We start from the raw sequence: 20,317 nt of genomic DNA, 5'->3' as shown, positions 1-20,317 counted from the left end.
AAGAAAACAGTCCCAAGACTGCAACTCTGAATGTTAAATCTATAATATCCATTTCTAAAAATATAATTTCTAGCTTATGGTCCTGACATCAAGGAGGTGTCCAGTTCATAAAGAGTAAAATACATGTATGAATGAATTGAGTGTGGTATAGTCATTGCTGATGTTATGAGCAGTGACGCCAGGATGTTTTTTTCCGGAGAAAGGGGTTGGATGGTACTAAGACTTATTTCTGACTTTGTGCTCAAGGATTACCCCTGGTGGTTCTTGGTGGACCATATATGGTGACAGGGTTGTCTGAACAGAGGTCGACATGAGCTAGGCAAGTGCCTTCACCTCTGTATTATCTCCCCTGCCCTAATGATAACATAACTTTTTGAACTGTTTGAATTGATTGAGATTCTGTGATTTATAATAGCATCAGTGATGGTTTCGCCCTCACATAATTCCAATATCCACTTCTCACCAGCGCACCTATACCCCCCCCCCCCCAACCCAAGGACACCCATGATCCTCCCTTTCAAACCCCCTCCCAACATTACCAAAAACAGCAACAACTAATTGTGTGGATCATTTGTGCTGCCTTTGACCTTTTGTTGCTACCTTGCTGTGTATCTTAAAGCCCCACTATGAGAAAGATATGTCTGTTATCTCTTCCTTTCTTTCAGGTATGATTCTTAAAAGATACAGTCTCTGAGTTGTCTTTTAACTTTTACTTTAGACACAAATATTTTCAAAATAAAAAATTTTCACACTAAATATTTGCCTATTGCAAAAAAACCCTCCAAATATTAATATATATAATCTAGGACGCCAATAAAAACAGCAGCAAAAGCTGGTTCTTCCAAATAAAAGCATGGAAACCACTTGATCTTAAATCGCATACTGAGACCACATGGTACATTGGGATAAAGGGAAACTCTAAGGAGTCAAGATTTCTCAAAGTTAGTATAAGCTCTATTCAGAAATGACAGGATCTATTCCTTTTTGGGCCTCATTTTTTCTTTTTGCAAAGAAAGGCATTAGAAACTGTTATATGTAACAATCTGCCGGAAGCCAAGTTGTACTAAATGATCTCTAAGATCTCTTTCAGCCCTAAAAATTATCATTCTTATAGTCACACTTAAGAGACATTTTTTTGGCTCTGGCTTGAAAATTTGGCTGGAAACATAAACAGACTTCTACATAAAAACACACATTTACCAGCTATAATTTGGACTTGGCACCAAGAGGTTTCACCATGGCTCAGAGGAAAACGTGCAAAATTTTCTCCAGGGATTAAATTGCTCCGGGCTCCATAATATCTTATATCTTAGGGTGATGCAGAAATGGTTAGAGTAGGGCCAAGGCACGATCCCATCCAAGTCGCTGCCACACAAGGGAATGGCATGTCTGTTTGCTTTTGAACTTGCTAGCAATCCTCCATATAGTGAAGAATAACATGATTCCACTACCAGATTTGTCCTTTTCCATTTGGCAAACTCTATTTTATTTTTTATCATGCTTCCTTCTGTTTTGCAGAGAATGTAAGCCAACATGGCAACAGGCATTTCATTTATTTCCTTTCTTTTCAAAAACAAAGACATGATTTGAGTATACTTATCAGAATGTGGCCTACACAGAAATATACTTTTTTTGTAATTTTATGTAAGTTTCATGTTTGAATTTTATTTTATGAAATCCTATGTTGAAATACTATTATTCTTGTTTTTTTATTTTAAAATAGCAATAATTATAACTTCAAAATATCTCCATGACCATTATAGCTGAGCAATTAAAATTTCATTTGTGTTTTCTTTAATTGGCAAAGGTAGAGAGAGTTACCTTATTTTTAAATATGAGGAGACTGGGAATTAGTACGACCTGCTCTCTCAAGATGACATAACTAGAATAAGCTGCTCAAAACACAAGGTCAAATTTATTTAGAACTAAGAATTTTAAGTAAAACAAAACGGTTTCCATAACAATCCATGAGAACAAACAGGCTAAGGAAAGGTTGCAATTGAGTAAATTCAATAATATGTTATGAAATACCTCCAAGACCAAAAAAAAAGAGCAAATAATTATATAAAGACAAACAGTAGAATATTTTTGAATTTTGAAATGCAAAAATAAATAAAATCAAGCATATTGATTTATCACCAATGAATTTCTCAGTTTTATAAAACAATAAAAATTGTGTAGTCAGATTGTCCACTCCTGATATCTGATTTTTATGCCAGTCTAAGAAAAGATAAAGAAAATGTGTGGCTTATCTTAGTCATAAAACTTGTGATTTTTAAAAATATATAGTCTCTAAACTGAATTGAATCTGAGTGATTTTAACTGACACATACTAATTTCAACTGACAAATTAAAAAATATATTTCTCTAATTTATGAGATGGACTCTGGAAGCATAGAGTCCCCCATGATTCCTTCTTCTTATGCACCCACTCTGGTGAGTAGATAAGACTCTGCTTATCATTTCAGTGACACCTTCCGGGGGACACCCACCCTTGGAAGCAGCTTCACCAATAGCACATATTTTAGCCCAATATACTTTGCAATGCATGTATCTTAATTTACTTCTACTACTTTCACCAAAATGTAAGCTTTAAGAAAGCAGAACCCAATCTGCGGTTTTGACTATAAAATCCCTAGTATATCCACATAAAGGCACAGAATAATTGTTGAACAAACCAATTGTTTCATTGTTTTTCTTTGTTTTATGCAACCTGAGAATAGCAAAAAAGGCCAGGTAATGATAACAATCTCAACTATAGCATCTTATGAATTTTCCACTGTAAAGCTTATTATAAGAAATTTTAAATATATATTAAGGCAAACTGAGTAACAGAACATGCCTCTATGTGTTCAATAATTGCCAACACAAAATGAATGCTTTCACCAATTGTTATGATTTTGAAGCGATTGTCAGCTACCATGCCAATTTTCCTACAAACATTTATGTTTTCCCAAATAAATATATATTTTTTCACAGTTATTATAATATCATCACTCTAAAATAATACTAATGCCATGACTTTGTTATTTTGCATTCATTCCTGACATAATGGAGGCAGCGACACATCTGCACAACTCAATCTACTACATGCTGAAAAATGACTTCCAAAACTGCTTCTGACTCTAGCCTTGAGTTCCTCTGCAATGCAAACCCTCCAGAGCACAAAGCCTACATATAATCAATGGACTCAATAATATGCATCCCTGACCTCAATCAGAAGAGAAAACCCTATGGAGTTTAAACAGCTGTTCTAGCTAGAGAGATGGGGCTGACAATATGGAACCCACAGTGACTAACCAACCTCTTAAACGTATCGATCCCACTCACCTAGACTGCAGTCTGTGTAGATCAAGAAAAAGGGCAATAAAGAACACAACTGTGTGTTCCAAGAAAAGCAAGAAATTGTGAACTTCTCAAAAGGTATTCCTGAAAAATGGCTGTTTCTAAACCAGATTAGAAGGTAAAACAGTTTGTAGCTTCAGACAGCTTCAAAGCTCCAAGTAGCAAAACTGTGGGAAGCTCAAGCTGGTCATTTTACAAGTAATGTCTTGTTCCTGGTGAATTGTGACTGTTCACTTTAGATTCTGGGAAAATATTGATCCAAGATGTAAACAATCACTGAATTCATAAGCTTTTTTTATAGATATCATTCCATAACTACGGCTTCTAAACTTCAACTAATGATCTTACCTGTGCCCTGAAAGCACCTTCAGCAAGGGGTGGTGGAGGAGGGAAGTTTCCAGAGCCAGATGGAACAGCAATGGGATCATCCATAGGAGGAGGGGGAGGTGGAAGAAAATCACCTACAGAGAGAAAATACACATGATATCACAATGATTGTAATTTCACAGTAATATTATTTTTTCTATGATCTTACTGGTTTATTTTTTCAGTTTAATGTATTGACACATACTGTTTTTTCCCTATAAAGCAATTATTCTTTCTCTTAGTATTCCTCTGTTTAATTAGCAGTGTTAACTTAAAAAAAATCAACATCAGTACTTAGAAATGATGCCTAAACTAGTCAGTCTGATTGGATACATTTGCAAGGGGAACAGTTTGTATGGGATATTAATAAGGTGCTTAAGAATCTCATATTTGTCTTTGGTAAATTTTCAGTCAAGAAGAGGAAAAAGTGTAGGCAAAGATAACATAAAATGTAATTTTTAAAAAAAGTGAAATTTATTTATTTTTAATTGAAATCACACTGAGATACACAGTTGCAAAGTTGTTTGTAATTGAGTTTCAGTCATATAATAATGTACCAACACGAGTTCCTTTACCAGAGTGCATTTCCCACTACCAATGTCCCCAATTTCCCTCCCACTGCCATCACTTCCAGTCTTCTTCTTCTTCTTCTTCTTCTTCTTCTTCTTCTTCTTCTTCTTCTTCTTCTTCTTCTTCTTCTTCTTCTTCTTCTTCTTCTTCTTCTTCTTCTCTCTCTTTCCTTATGGTTTGCAATATAGATAATTAAAGTTTATCAGGTATATCCCTTTACCTACTTTCAACACTTAGTTTCTATCCAGAGCGATCATTGCCAGCTATTATTGCCATCCATACTGGTCCCTTCTTTCCATTAATATGTACAAAGGAAGTCTTCCAGAAATCAAGATAAAGAAAAACTTGAATTCAGATAGAAAAACAGAAAGCCTTTAATGGATTACTGATGCTTCCCACATATTATGATACAAAAAGTGAATCCATTTTATGCAGACTTAAAGTAAAGATAATTACCACAATCATCAGTATCACCACCATGATCATCATTATCTCATTGTATAAAATAACAAGCAAATGAAAATATAGTGTAAATACAGGAATGGAAAATAATACTAGTGAGTTATAAAAACTAAATCAAAGATAGAAGCAAACTTTCAAATGTGTGCTGTATCTAGTATAGAATTTATGCTTATCTTACACGCAGTGAGCATCCATTGAGGGCATCCTGGCAGGGAATATTTGGATGCAATATGATTTATTAGAGAGAAGTCTGTAATTATGTGCAGGACAGATCAGGAGAGTAAGATAATGAAATGACTGATTTAGAAATCTATACGTAATCCAGGCAGGATGCAATTAAAGCTTTGGATACTAAGCAATCCTTAACATTTCCTTTCTTCCTCTCTTTCCTTTATTTTATGTTTCATTGTTTCAGGAATGAGTCTTCCAAGCAGAACTCAGAAGTCTGGAGGAACCAACCAGGAATTCTTGGTCAACTAGCTTGATCTAAGGGCCTAAAGAGTCAAAGCTTCACAGGTCCTATAGTGGTGGGAAGATGCAGTGGCGCTGGGCTTCTTCAAGGCCATAACCAGTATTGCTCAGGAGACCACATGGTACCAGGAATCAAACTTGGTTTGAATTATACAAGTGTTGCGCCCCAACTTCTGTCTCTTCCCATCACTAATATTTTGACTGATTGAAAAATGAAATTAGAATTATTAGAAGAAGCTACTTCATCTCTAAGATCTGGATTGTAGAAAGATATCAAGATCACTGTGTGTCCATGGCCTAGAATTTCTTTAGATCACTTAGAAAAAAACTATATTTCTAGTTTTTTTTATTTTTACTTTCCCTCTTTCTTTTGGAAATAATATCGGGTGGGGGGGGAGAAATCTGAGAATGGTGTGAAAATAGCATATTGGGGAAAGGTTCTCCTCTTTTAATAAACAATTGTTATTTCCTTGTATTTCAGCGTTCAGTATGATTTATGGGGCAATAGTGTCTATTATTAAAGATGCTTCCTTTGGATAGTACTAAAATTTATAATCTAGGGTTGCTGGAGCGATAGCACAGTGGTAGGGCGTTCGCCTTACAAGCGGCCAACATGGCCGACCCGAGTTCCATTCCTCCGCCCCTCTCGGAGAGCCCGGCAAGCTACCGAGAGTATTCGATATGCCAAACACAATAACAACAAAGTCTCCAATGGAGACGTTACTGGGCCTGCTCGAGCAAATCGACGATCAACGGGAGGGCCTTTACCTTTACCTTTATTAAAGATGCTTCCTTTGGATAGTACTAAAATTTATAATCTAGGTCTTCGGAAAAAAAAAGGAAAATCTACTTTTCAGACATAGGCAGACAGACTAACAAGCAGTACCCTGTTCACCAACTTTGTGTTGTGAGACGTTACTGGTGCCCACTCGAGCAAATCGATGAACAAAGGGAGGACATTGCTACAGTACTACATTGTTTTTAAGTAGGGGCCGTATCTAATGCTGCTGGGGTGGTGGTCATAATGACTCATAACAGTGCTCAGAGCTGGCACACTGAAAGTATGGGGGTTTCGTGCTTAGGCCCACCAGAGTTTCAGGACTACTACAGTCACACCACCTGGCATTGTGGCAGTGGGTGAGTGGTAGGTGGAGCATGGAGTACTGTGATTGACTTAGGAGCTCATGCTATACCACTTAAATGAACCTTCTGACACCTGCTCATTGGATTCTTACAAAGTACCAGACATTCTGCTAAGAATTTCATACATTAGGTCTGCTTTCTATATCTACTCTCAGTAATGCTAATTCTCAAATTTTTGAGTCCATAAGTAAGCCAGATGGTCATATTAAAATGTATATTCCGAAGTTTTATTTTCAGGGGTTCTTATTTATTTGATCTGATGTAGCATTCAAATCAATATAATGTGTATTTTGAATAAATTCCAGGTGATGTTGTTATTTATTTTATCCTAGCAACTCCAACCTTCACCCTCATATAATTATAAGGGGTCAAAGGCTGTTGTTATAAGTATTTCTACACTTCTCATACCTTGAGCACAGACAGAGCGCTGAACCAGGTGTAAGCCCTGAGCACTGCTGAAGGCAAAACCAGAGATCTTCAACAATGCCATAAAGAATGCAAATTCTCATAGCAAATTAGTCTTAAACTAGATTTGACAGTCACGGTTGAGAAAATCATCTATCCTCATTTGGCCAAAGACTTCAAAAAAAAAATAAAATTAACACCTGTTAACTGAAAATAATTCTCAACAAGTTCTTTCCAGACTTTAAGATTCAGAGCGCATGAGAATTTTCACAGTGACAACAGAAGTGACTGGCAAATAGGTGTAGACCCAGGAAAACTCACTGAAAATTAGGTCACAGCCTAATTTTCAGATCTGAATGTTCATCCTGGATATGGCTTTTTCATAACCAAGTTAGAAATGATTTCTGAGCACCTTTTGTATCTCACCATCGTGTTATGTCATACATAATTTCCTGAGTGTCAGAACTGAACAGAATCTCAGAGAACATAAATTGGCAAAAACAGAGATCCACAACAGTGATGTGACATGAAGAAATCAAATTCTCATAGCAAATTATCTTAAAATAAAAGAGCGAAACTCCTGTTTATAAGATTCCTCTGAACTCATCGCTTCTTGTCTCTGTTATTATATTTGAAGTTTAAAGTGGTGTATATCCTGGGTTCTGGAAGGGTGAAAAGCAACATAAAAGTAGAATATGTGATTTTTAAAAGAACTTAGGAATAGCACAAATCTAAGCTATGTATGTTAGGAAAAATTAGCCTGTGTTTAACCTCAGTAATAGCCTCATAACTGGTATCTAAGATTTCAGGCTCAATCATATCAAGATTCTTAACTACATCCTGTAGAATGGGAAAATGGATACATGTCTTGACAATAGACACATGAAAGATAAATGTGTGGGAAATGGTCCTTAAATAGTCGATATCATTGGAATATAAATATACCTTAAATCAGACAGAGGACAGTTATGAGTACTGTGATTTATTAATATCTCAGATGAACAGGTGAGTAAACAAAAAATACATCTAAGTTGCATAAGTTCAGCTTGTTCCATGGAGAAAGCGGAAAGGGCTTCTGCAGACCACATGAGGCATGCATCAGACCCGAGTTAGCATTTCATCCCAGGAACCCAACTAACCAGCACCACCTTGTGTGACCCTGCCTGAACTCAAACCTGTTAGCGCCAAGGCAATAATACCAAGCATCACCCTGAAAAAATCAAGCTTGCACCACCAGAACAACTGGCATTAGATCTGTCCCCAAGCTCCTGAGCACATGTGCATGTGTGTGTGTGTGTTAATGGTAGAGAATGGTAGAGAATGGCAGCAAAGTTTTTGTTGTTTTGGAACCAAACCACTGGTGCTCATCTTGGCTCCAGGATCACCCCTGTATTACAAGGGGTCACATGTGATGCTAGGGGTTGAACCCAGGGCAACTGCATGCAAGGCAAACTCCATAACTGTTGCACTGTCTGATCCAGTTTTAGTGTAATTTTTAAACTTTTATTTTTGGGGGGTTTGAGTTAGGTCACAATGCAGCAGTGCTTATGGCTTCTCCTGGCTCTGCACTCAAAGATTGTTTCCTTTGGGGTTTGGGTGACTATACGGATTGCTAGGGTTCGAATCTGGGTTGGCAACATGCAAGTGCTTTACTTGCTGTACTATTTACTCACCCCTCTAATACTAGTCTTTTGTATTCTACTGTCTTGTATTCTCACAAGGTACAAAATAATTTATTTAATTATACTTTTCTTTTTAATTTTTATTGAGGTTTAGTGGTTTACAATGCTATTAATAATGGCTTCTCAGGCATATAATTTCAATGCCTCACACATCACTAGTGTGCCGTTTCCCTCTTCCAAGGACCCCAGGGTCTCCTTCCCACCCCCACCCCCAACTCAATTAAGAGGATTTAATTATTTTTTTAATTTTTTATTTTTAGTGAATCACCATGAGATACAGTTATAGACTTACAAACTTTTGTGCTGACGTTTCAGCCATACAATGATCGAGTACTATTCCTTCACCAGTGCCCATTCTCCACCACCTGTGTTCCCAGCATCCCTCCCCCATCCTCCTCCCATACCCACACCCTCCACCTCTGTAGCAGGCAGACTGCCTTTTTACTTGCTCTCTCCTTTAGGATGGTGTGGTCTGCAATGCAGGTATTAAGTGGTGACCATGTTCAGTCTATAGTCTATTCTCAATACACATCTCAGTACACATCTCCCATCCAGAATGGGTCTTCCAAGCATCCTTTACTTGGTGTTCCCTTTTCTATCTGAACAGCTTTTTCACCCAGCATGTGTGGCCGGTTACTGGGCCATGAAGCAATCCTCCTGTTACTCATCTCTACTATTCTTGACTCTCATTATTTTGATTTGGAACCTCTGTTGCTACCTCCCCACTTATGAAAGAGATCATTCTGCTTCTATACCATTCCTCTGACTGACTTCTAATGTAATTTTTTTGAAACAAGGAAGGAGCACCTTGTGTCCGTGCTGAAGTGGTTATCCTCCTACAATACAGCGTTAGAACTGAATCAGCTACAGTACATTCCAGGAAACAATACATTCATTTTTATTTTTGTTTTATTTTATCTTATTATTTTATGTATTTATTTACTTTTTATTTATTTATTTTTATTAGAGAAACTCCATGAGATACAGTTGTAGACTTACAAACTTTCATGCCTGGCTTCAGTTATACAATGATCTTGTACCCATCGCTCCACCAGTACCATTCTCCACCACCAATGAACCCAGTAGCCCTCTCTCTCTCTTTCCTTTAGGGCATTGTGGTTTGCAATACAGGTATTAAATGGCCATCATGTTCGGTCTATAGAGTACTTTCAGCACCATCTCACATCCCGGAAGAATCCTCCAAGCACCCTTTACTTGGTGATCCCTTCTCTATCTGAGCTGCCTTTTGCCCCAGCATGTGCAGCCGGCTTCCAAGCCATGCAGCAGGCATCCTGGTACTTATCGCAATTATTCTTGGGTGTTCGTATCCCACTGTTACTTTATATTCCCCAAATGAGTACCGTCTTTCTATGTCTGTCCCTCTTTTACTGATTCATTTCACTTAGCATGATACTTTCCATGTAGAACCACTTGTATGCAAATTTCATGACTTCATCTTTTCTAACAGCTACATAGTACTCCATTTTGTAGATGTACCAGAGTTTCTTTAACCAGTCATCTGTTCTTGGGCACTCGTTTTTTTTTCCAGATTTTGGCTATTGTGAACAGTGCAGCAATGAACATAGAAGTGCAGATGTCATTTCGACTATACTTTTTTGCCTTTCCAGGATATATTCCCAGGAGTGGTATTACTGGGTCAAATGGGAGCTCAATTTCTACTTTTTTTGAGAATCGTCCATACTGTTTCCAAAAGGGCTGAACCAGTCAGCATTCCCAACAGCAATGAAAGAGAGTCCCTTTCTCCCCACATCAGCACCAACACCGGTTGTTTTTGTTCTTTTGGATATGGACCAGTCTCTGTGGTGTGAGATGATATCTCATTGTTGTTTTGATCTGCATTTCCCTGATGTAGAGCATTTTCTCTGTGCCTTTTAGCCATTCAGAACACTGCATTTGGACATTTCAGATTTTCATGTTTGTGCATGCTCTGTCTCTCTGCTTGCCAGGAAATCTACATAGAACTTGGAGACTCTTTGAACTCTAGAGGCATTGAATAAATCAAGGAGCCAAGCTATAAAATAATATTCTCTCTGGAAATCCAGCAAGTCCAATGACAGATAAAATTTATGATAGAAACATTTGTTTTTAAGAAAAATAAGGTAACCTAAGACATATATTCACAAATCTTAGTATCTTGTTTACCATAAACTTTACCATCCCAAGCTTACCCACATACAGAATACCTAAATTTCTCAATTACCAGTTGATGTGCTTTACTCAGAGTTATACATCTGGTGTCACAGAGTTAGAAATGAATTCTCCCCCTGAATTGGAGAGTGTGTTATCCTTAAAGATAGGATTTCACTAATTTACCTCAAGTTATCCCAAATCCTTGAATTTTATTCAAAACATTTTTTTCTTTTTTTCATAAAAATACCAAATGAGGCAGTTAAAGATTTATATGGGTAAGTAAAGTATTATATAACTAATTCGCAAGTATCATTTATGACAACGCATTTCTAAAAAATCGGCTCATTGCGTGTATTCATTCATTTAATATGAAAAGAAAAAAAGAGTAAAAATTTCCAAGAAATCAGCTGTGTATATTTCTCAAACTACCCATGTAGTCCAGGGATAAGAGTGTGGATGGTGATCTTCCCAGGAGAGAAGCAACATGGAGAGGCAGATGTGCTTACTTGTAGTAGTAATTACCACCTTACCTGTTACCCTTACAACATGAATGAGACAGATAAGAAACATCAAGTTGGGTAAATGTAACCTCAATTGAGAAGACTGAGGAATGTTATGGTAACACAAAAAGGCATATGAAAAAGGCATATCTGTAATTTACTCAATGTGCCATTGTACTAAGAGAAAAGATATAAAATCTCACTATTTCCTATAATCAAAGACTGTGGCCTCTCAGCATGACCACAGACTCCTTCCTGGAGAGAGACAAAGCACTGACAGAGCTATTAATAAAGCAGTTCCTGGATTCCCATTCCGTTCCTATTCTTTAAGTATATGCCAGCCCTTTGGAAACTCTGGCTGATGTGATAATGATCGGGTCACAGCTGGCATTCCTCGCTCCCTTTCCTCACTGTCAACAAAAGAGTAACCACCTATCTTCCTTAAATGGCACATCTTCAATTAGAAAGAGAACATGTGTGTTTGACCAAATAATGTCTCTAGTTTTTATGCTAAACATTATTAGTATTTAGGCTTTCATTATACATAATTGCAAATAAAAAATTAATTGTCCCATTATTCTGCCATTTTTTTGTTTTCTACTGCCTAAAATACACATTATTCATTCTGAAAGTACTTAACTATCTAATAAAACAATGTCATTTAAAAGGAAGACCTATGGTTAAAAATAATGAGTAAACACAGTAACAATGCAAGTATAGGAAAATCACTCTTTTATACCAATTGTATATGAAAAGGAATGTTTAATAAGATAATATGCTCAGAAAACTTGACAACAACGTCAATATTTAGCTATCAGAGGTCTTAAAAATATCTATACCTTTGTCGGACTTTATGACTGAGAACTCTGGGTTTAACAGGAATGGAGATATTCGGCCTGTTTCCCTCCCTGCCCCACTCCCCACCATTCCGCCTCTGGCAACCAGTAGTCATGCCCATAAACCACCGCTGGTTGGCACAGATAATCTCATCATCAGCCACCATCCAGATAATAATACCCCCTTCTCTCTCGGAATGGAGCAACATGACACTAACCATGCTGCTGGACCCCACGCCAACCTGCTTCAGTCAGGTCCAGGATGCCCCAGAGGTGGGCAGGTGAGACCCCTACCTGCCCCAAGGGACCCACCCCCCGCAGCGAAAAACCTCCAGAACTCAATAGCTGCCCTGCTCACGGCCTCTCTCCACATGCTCTGGTCGAGTCTTTCCCACAAGTGAACCTTTTCTCGGACCACGCGGCTGCACTGGCATTTCAGAGGAATACTCCAAGTCAACAGAAGTTCTGAACAGTGGAACAACAGAAGCAGAGCAAAAAACTGATGAGCTCCAATATGGAAAGAAGAAAACCACTAAGAAACAGCAAAAGGTAGAAAACAGCCTTGAAAGAATTATGAGATGCATGCAAGAGAAAAAATATAAGAATCATTGGAGTCCCTGTGGAATAGGAAAGCAAATGTGATGAAGAAACATTTGTTAAAGAAATCATTGATAAGTACTTCCCATAATTGAAGACTGCAGATTCAAGTAGCCAGAGAGTCCCAGTGAAAATAGACCTAATTACAAAAACTCCAAGATGTGTTATACTCAAAATGACAAAAATCAAAGATAGAGATAGAATACTGAATGCCGCAAGAGAAAAAAAAAGGAATTTATATACCAAAACCCATTATATGCACAGCATTTCTATCAAATGAGACTCTACAAGTTGGCAGAAAATGGAAGGGCATAGTCCAAAAACAATGATATGAACATCTCACCAAGAATAATCTAGCCAGCTAGATTATCATTCCAGCTTTCATGGATAGGCAATAGCTTAAAAAACCCATAACCTTGAAGCCAGTTTTGCAAGAAGCCTTAAAAGAACTCCTTTAAAGGACAAGAGAAATTCCCATCATGTGGCCTTGAGTATGGCTCGCACTCACGATACCTATGATCATCCTCTACTAAGATAGGTGAAAAATACAAAGCAGTTAATCAACAAAAATGCACTTTTATTGATTTATTTTCACATAATTCTAGTTGACATCCCTTCAAGTTTTACCGGACCACATAATATGAAATAAATGTGTTATATGTCTGACAATAGAGTAGGCTAGGAGGTTGGAGGGACCTGCTGATATGCTGGGATGAAGAGAACATTGGTGGTGGGATTGGTGTTGGAATTTTGTATGGCAAATACAAGTTTATTATAAGCAACTTTGCAAAACATGGCGTCCCAATAAATATTACTGGAAATGAAAAAATATGAAAACACAATACACAAAAGTTTAATAGAGATAACTTAAAATGGAATTTGTAGTATTGAAAGATTTTAGAAAACAAGATTTCTTTTAAATTTCAACATAAATATAACCTTGTAAAATGACTGATAGAGAATAGAGAAAGAGAAAAAAAATCACCAATATCAAGAATAAAGAAAAGGGGTATAATTAATAGCTCTTATATTGAAAAGAAAATAAATAAAAAACATAAAAACTTTATAAACATAAATTTTATAAGGGAGACAAGTTCCTTTAAGGACACTGTCTCAAAATTCAAGAAGAAATTTTTTTAAATGATGGTATTTGAACAAAGACTTAAATCTAGCGAGGGTGTGAGTCATGAAATATAACGAGGAAGACATAAAAAAACTGTTTCTGAGATATTATTATGTGAAGAAAAAAGTGAGCTACCAAAGTGTTTTTAATATAGTCTGATTTTTTTGTAAACCTATATATTAGCAATAACTACCCATAGCTTTTGGGATGGCAAGTGTTTATATTTAATGTCTTCACCTCTTTGCTTATTATTACAATAAATACAAATTACAGGTTTACATATTTTAAAAATAAAAAGGCAATTATTTAGGAATCTCAGAAACTACTCAAATCCAGTGTTTGATTTTAATGCACCACTACATTTACCAGGTTCGATTCCTCCGCCCCTCTCAGAGAGCCCAGCAAGCTACCGAGAGTATCTCACCCGAACGGCAAAGCCTGGTAAGCTACCCGTGACGTATTCGATATGCCAAACACAGTAACAAGTGTCACAATGGAGACATTATTGGGCCTGCTCGAGCAAATTGATGAACACCTGGAGGACAGTGATAGTGACAGTGACATTTACTCAAGCCAAAATTTAATGTTTCTATCACCTTTCGAAATAATTTGAAATGTTCAAGGTTCTCATATTAAAACAAACAAACAAACACTGTCCTCCCTTTATTCATCAATTTGCTCTAGCGGGCCCAATAACGTCTCCATTTTGAGACTTGTTGTTACTATGTTTGGCATATCGAATACAACACAGATAGCTTGCCAGGCTTTGCCGAGCAGGCAAGATACTCTTGGTAGCTTGCCGGGCTCTCCGAGAGGGGTGGAGGAATCGAACCTGGCTCGGCCAGGCTGGCTGCACACAGGGCAAACGCCCTACCGCTATGCTATAACTCCAGCCCCTCGTATTAAAAGCAAGAAGAATTATTATTTAAAGTATATAAAATATCCTTAATTTTCATAAAGAAAAACTGGGTTTTCATTGAGCACAAAAGTGCTCAGAAATGGCAAAAATTAAGCATTATGAAAATTAAACACATTACAGCTAGTCATATTCTACTCTTGTATCACACAATGGTTGTCATTTGTTGAAAAATAAATTAAATTTCCCAGTCAAAAATCACTGAACAATTTTCAAATAATATGAATAATAGGAGGCGATTCTGGCTCTGCAAATAGACCAGAACCAAATACCACTTTAAAAATTGACAAGTGCCATTTGTTTACCAAAAACAGAATAATTGTTCTCGAAACAGCAAACCACACCATATATGTTCACTTCCTAAAAGGCAGCTCAGATAAAGAAGGGAGCACCAAGTAAAGGGGAGGATCCTCCCAGGATGAGAGATGCTTGCTGAGAGTAGACTATAGACTGAACATGATTGCCACTCAATGCCTCTTTTGCAAACCACAGCAACCAAAAGGAGAGAGAGAACAAAAGGGAATGCTCTGCCACAGGGGTAGGGTGGGATGGAGGGTGGGAAGGATGATGGCAGCATTGGAGGTGGGGAACAGGCACTGGTGGAGGGATGGGTACTCAATCACAGTATAACTGAAACCCAAGCACGAAAATTTGTAAGTTTACAACTATACCTCATGGTGTTCCACTAATAAAAATTAAAAAAAAATATATCCCTCTCACTCAGAGATTGTACATCACCCTCTGCGGTAGCCATTGAGGATAGAAGCTTAATTTCCTCCAGGCAGAATTATGAAACTTGAGGGGGTAGAATTTTGCAATAAAAACATTCTAGCTATATCACTTTTTTCAAATTATATCTGAATAGAGTGAGTTATCCCCATTTCCAGTAATAAAATATTGTTCCTGATTTGGCTCTGTTAGATTACGTGTATTCTACTCTTTGATAAATTGCTTTCATTTTGGTTTCTTCTATTAAGTGATAAGATTCTTCTCAGAAAGTCCTTTTTCTTATCTCTTATAGAACTCATAGACAATGTTTATATAATAATAATACTTCTATATATTCAAACCCCATATCATATTAAAGTGAACTGAAAAAAATTAAATGCATGTATACTTTTACAATAGACAAAATTGTCGCATTCGAATTATTGGGCAAATTTCCTCACAAAGACTAATGAGAATAGGCCCTAAATGATACTGATTTCTTAGTCAACTAATATAATCTCAAAGTACTCGCCTAGCTTTGCTATTGTTTTTGCTAACCATTACCTTACTCAGAGCAAGTCTTTCAATATGCACTGCTACTTTACATTGTAACCAGGTATACTCTATGTGGTATTATTTCTGTAATAAAAGATCTGGGGACAGGTCTTAATTGTCATCAATACCAAATGAATTATCTAGGAAACCCTTTTGAATCTTTTGTTTTGTCTTGGGGAGAGTCCTGCTGGTGCTCAGGGCTTACTCCCGGCTCTTTGGTCAGGAATTGTGTTCAGGGATGAACATGGGGTGTCAGGGATTGGACCTGGGTGAACCACATGTGAGGCAACTGCCCTCCCTGCTGAACTATGGCTCTGGCCCCACCCTTTTGAAACTTTCTAGAGAGTTGGACAGCTAAGAATTCCATTTTAAGGAGGGATAATAGAAGAGAAGAGGAAGATGAGAGGACAGAATCTTAAAATTATAGTGCTTGAGACAATGACAGTGATCTGACTTTTAACTGAGGTTTTGCCTTATAATCTCATGTGCACTTTTTCTACTACAGACAAGTCCCACTATATAGTTCTTAAATCAGTATCATTAGAATTTGGATATAAAACAAGCATATTGACAGGGTCTCTGGATGATTCTTATGTAGAATCCCAGTTAATAGTCATTGGCCTCTACTAAAAATCAAGTAGTGCTGATGAATTAACCTAGATTAAATCACGGAGACATATGGAAAGTTTGAGTGGTACCACCAGTTTAGAGAATATTTTGACTGTTTATAATATTTATATATGAGATAACACTCAATCACTGCAAATCAAGGTGAACTACAAAGGATGGATTTGAAGTATTTTGGTACAATTTCACATATCTTTAGTATATTCAGTATGAAAGGCCAAGGCAAGAAAAGTGAAAGGGAATCCCCTTGCTCACTCAATCGTAATCTGGAGAATTATAAAAGTAAATAGAAAAAAGCTGAATATTGTGAAGTAAATATATCCATGGGGTATCTGAAATCACTATTCAGTACTGAACTAGAGAGAGGTATCTTAATGAAGAGCCATTAAGAACAGAACATCTGAGTACTGTGATTACTCAAGGCCTATTTTGCTTATAAATGACAAATTAGTTAAAGGTAGTTTGTATTTCTTTAATAGAGGATCATAAACCAAAATAGAAATATCAGAATATTTGTAAAACAATTGATAAATTTTAAAAATAAAGATGTCACATTACGAAGTATTGATGCCTCTGTATTAATATTCTGGTATTGGTAACTGTAGCATTTAGGTGCCAATATTTGTGGAAAATGTATCAAGACAAACAAGAATGCTTTTACTAATTTTCAGCAATGGGCATAGTCTGAAATTATTTCAGAATAATAAGTCAAAATTTATTTTTTTTAAATTTTAATTAAAGTGTCTGACCTATTAAATTATTTAAAATATAGAGACATTTTTACTGGCATGATGAAGAGAAACAATAAAATCACACTGTCACTATAATCTTCTAATAACTAGCTGAGGATACATACACCCAGTGTAAAATTCGATGTCAGAAACCCAGGCTCCTTGGAAATGAGAAAGAAACATTCCCTGTTCTTAAAATACCAATATCCTAAAACTTTAGAAAAAAAGTTCATTTCTCTTCTTTAGGAGACTTAGAAAAGATGATAAGGAATACATGAAATATATACAACAAAAAGCAGGCCCACAGCGTTAGGGCGTTTGCCTTGCGCAAGCTGGGTTTGTTCCTCTGTCCCTCTCGGACAGCCAGGCACGCTACCAAGAGTACCCATGACATATTCAATATTCCAAAAATATATATTTAATATGCCAAAAGTATGCCAAAAACAGTAACAAAAATTCTCAAAAATGGAGACGTTACTGGGCCCGCTCGAACTAATCGATGAACAACAGGAGGAGAGTGTTTGTTTGTTCGAATGCTGACCAAAATATTGGTCTCAGGCTAAGCAGGTGATCCTTGCTCAGTGCTTAGCAGGATGAAATACCAAAAGCTCCTTTTTCACCATCTTCCATTCTGAAGGGTAACCCTTCAGGAAAAGAATGGCGATATGAGACTGGTCCTTTTGTAATTTCTCTGATCTTCATTTTTATGCGCAAGTGCCTTCATATTCTTCTCACCGAGAAATTCTTGTTACTATTTATAAAAAATGATGTCAACCATTACTCACTCCCCTTCAACCCTGCCATTTCATCCAGTCTGAGGTTTAACAAATGCATAAATGTTTTAAAAATAATCAAATAGAGACACTCATTTCATTTCAAGGTGGTTGTTTTTTTGGCATGCACCATTTTTTTCCAAAGAAATACTGGAGCTGACAGGTACTTGCTCTAAAAATTTACTTCACCACCTGCTAGCTGAAATATTGCTTTCATGGATTTATATTGTATTAAAAGGTCACTGGCTGTTTAAGTCTTAAACAGTTTTAATCATTCTAAAAGTCTCTTAACAGTAAGAAAAGGAAGCTTAGAACAAACAGCAGCAGGGACTCTAATTAAAAGGGCCAATTCATCTAATTTTATTTGGGGTTAATTATTCAGGATTCACTCTTTGATGTGTAAGGAATAGCAATTAGTAATTTTAGTGATTTGAGAATCATTGGAGGTGTAATCAGTTAAAATGAGTGAGTGTTTACAACACAAGATGGTGAATTAGTCTCTCTCAGCTGGAGAACAGGAACATTAGGCTCTAAGAGATCAAGGCTAAGGATTACAAGCTCCAGTAATAACAGTCACTTCAAAATAAAACACATGTCAACAGCATCCAACATTTTATTTATTTTACCAAAAGCAAGACACAAAAGCTTCAAGGAATTACCTTTGACCAGATCTCCATCCTTGCTACTGTCTCCAACCACTTCCTTCTATTTTGCTCTTGCCACCATGGCAACCAAAAAATGCATTACATTATAATCGTAAATGAATCTGCCACTTATAAGCAGCATCAAACCGTGAATTATCAAGGCACTGAGGTATCCCAGGTTAAAATCTCTGATTAATGGCAGGGCATCTCTATTGGTACCTTTAGCCTAGCACTAAGCAGTGAATGCAGGTACCTTATGCATCTGCTTCCCTCTTCTTGCAATCTAATTTCTTCATCACAAAGATCTCAATCATAAAGATTGGTGGAAAATCCCATTTTACTTTTTTTAAAGTATCCCATTTACATCCATACTGATTATTGGAAGTTATGTTACATTGTCCAAAATTATATCAAACACATATATTGTTCTTCATCTCCATTTCTACCAAAGTAATGAATGCCTAGATACCTCATATCTAGACTATATAAACAGCTAAAATAGTTTTCTTTCATCCTAAAGTAATTCCAGTCTTTGCAAATGAGTTTATACAGTTTATAAACTAAAAGTTTAAAAAACTTACTAAAACTTACAGTGTAAGCTAAAAGCAATCATTGGTCCATGATAAATAAAATAATTTTGAAAAAGAAGAACATATTTAGAGGAATCTCCATGATTTCAAAACTCACCACAAAGTTACAGAATTGAAAACCATATGGTACTAAATTAAGAACAAAAATACAGACCAATTAAATAGAAAAGAGAACTGTGATATAAACCCTCACATAAATGGCTGATTGATCCTTCAGTAATTTCTGAACTTTTAGAGGAAGGTACAGTTTTGTAGCTTTATGTCTTGATTTGGTAAGGACCTTGTCTAAGACTTCACAGGTTTTAACAGGACCTAATTCTGGATAGGCAGAAAGTTGGAAAATAAACATTTGTAGGATATGGAGGGAAAGTAGACAAGTTCATTTCTCCATACATACTCCTAAAATAATCTAGTAATTTGAAATCATAATCTAGTAATCTAGTACAAATTATTCTAGATTACTACTACACACAAGAGTACTTAGCACTTAAGAAAATTTAGCACTAAAAAATGTTCACCTTATGAACCAGAGCAATAGTACTAAGGTAGGGTGGTTTTCCTTGCTCAAAAACCTTGTTTGATTCCCCACACTTCATACGGTCCCCAGGTGTGCTAGGTTTGATTCCTGAGCACTTCTAGGCATAATTCCAAAACAAAACAAAACAAAAAAATTCACCTTAGTCAAACACACGCGCACTAATATATACAGCTGCTTCTTTTTGCTCTATTACACTTGAATGATATGTTTATCCCTTTCCCTCCATCAGCCTTTTCCCCTAGCATTTCTTCTTATTGAAATCCAAACTATTCTTAGAAGACAGTTTACCTGCCAACCCAACAGTCTCTTTGGCTGATGACTGAAAATTACGCTTGTACCCCTCCCTCACCCTCTGTGACACTTTAAGAGCACTTCCATGAGTGTCTCAAAGAAAATACAAGAGAATTTCCCTCATTACTCCATGTTTCTTTTCAGGGCACACATATCACATATGATCCAACACTCTTTCCCATAGTGTCTCACAGCGTTTATGTAAAGAATAGATAAAGGCCATAGAGATAGCATAGGGGCTAAAGTGCTCACCCTGCAGTCTGTAAACACTGGTTAATCTACAACACTGCAAG

At 36.7% G+C, this 20,317-nt stretch overlaps 1 protein-coding gene across 1 annotated transcript in view; it reads right to left on the bottom strand.

Annotated features, from left to right (window-relative positions):
* Window positions 1-20,317, bottom strand: part of LPP (LIM domain containing preferred translocation partner in lipoma) — a 758,624-nt gene that overhangs the window by 416,947 nt on the left and 321,360 nt on the right. Inside the window, exon 6 of the mRNA XM_056121924.1 lies at window positions 3,694-3,806. Coding sequence (XP_055977899.1) covers window positions 3,694-3,806 — 113 coding nt within the window. The remainder of the gene's footprint in view (window positions 1-3,693; window positions 3,807-20,317) is intronic.

Source organism: Sorex fumeus, unplaced genomic scaffold (assembly GCF_029834395.1).
Source record: "Sorex fumeus unplaced genomic scaffold, SorFum_2.1 ptg000044l, whole genome shotgun sequence".
Taxonomy (NCBI): domain Eukaryota; kingdom Metazoa; phylum Chordata; class Mammalia; order Eulipotyphla; family Soricidae; genus Sorex; species Sorex fumeus.
This window is presented reverse-complemented; position numbering and strand designations above follow the sequence as displayed.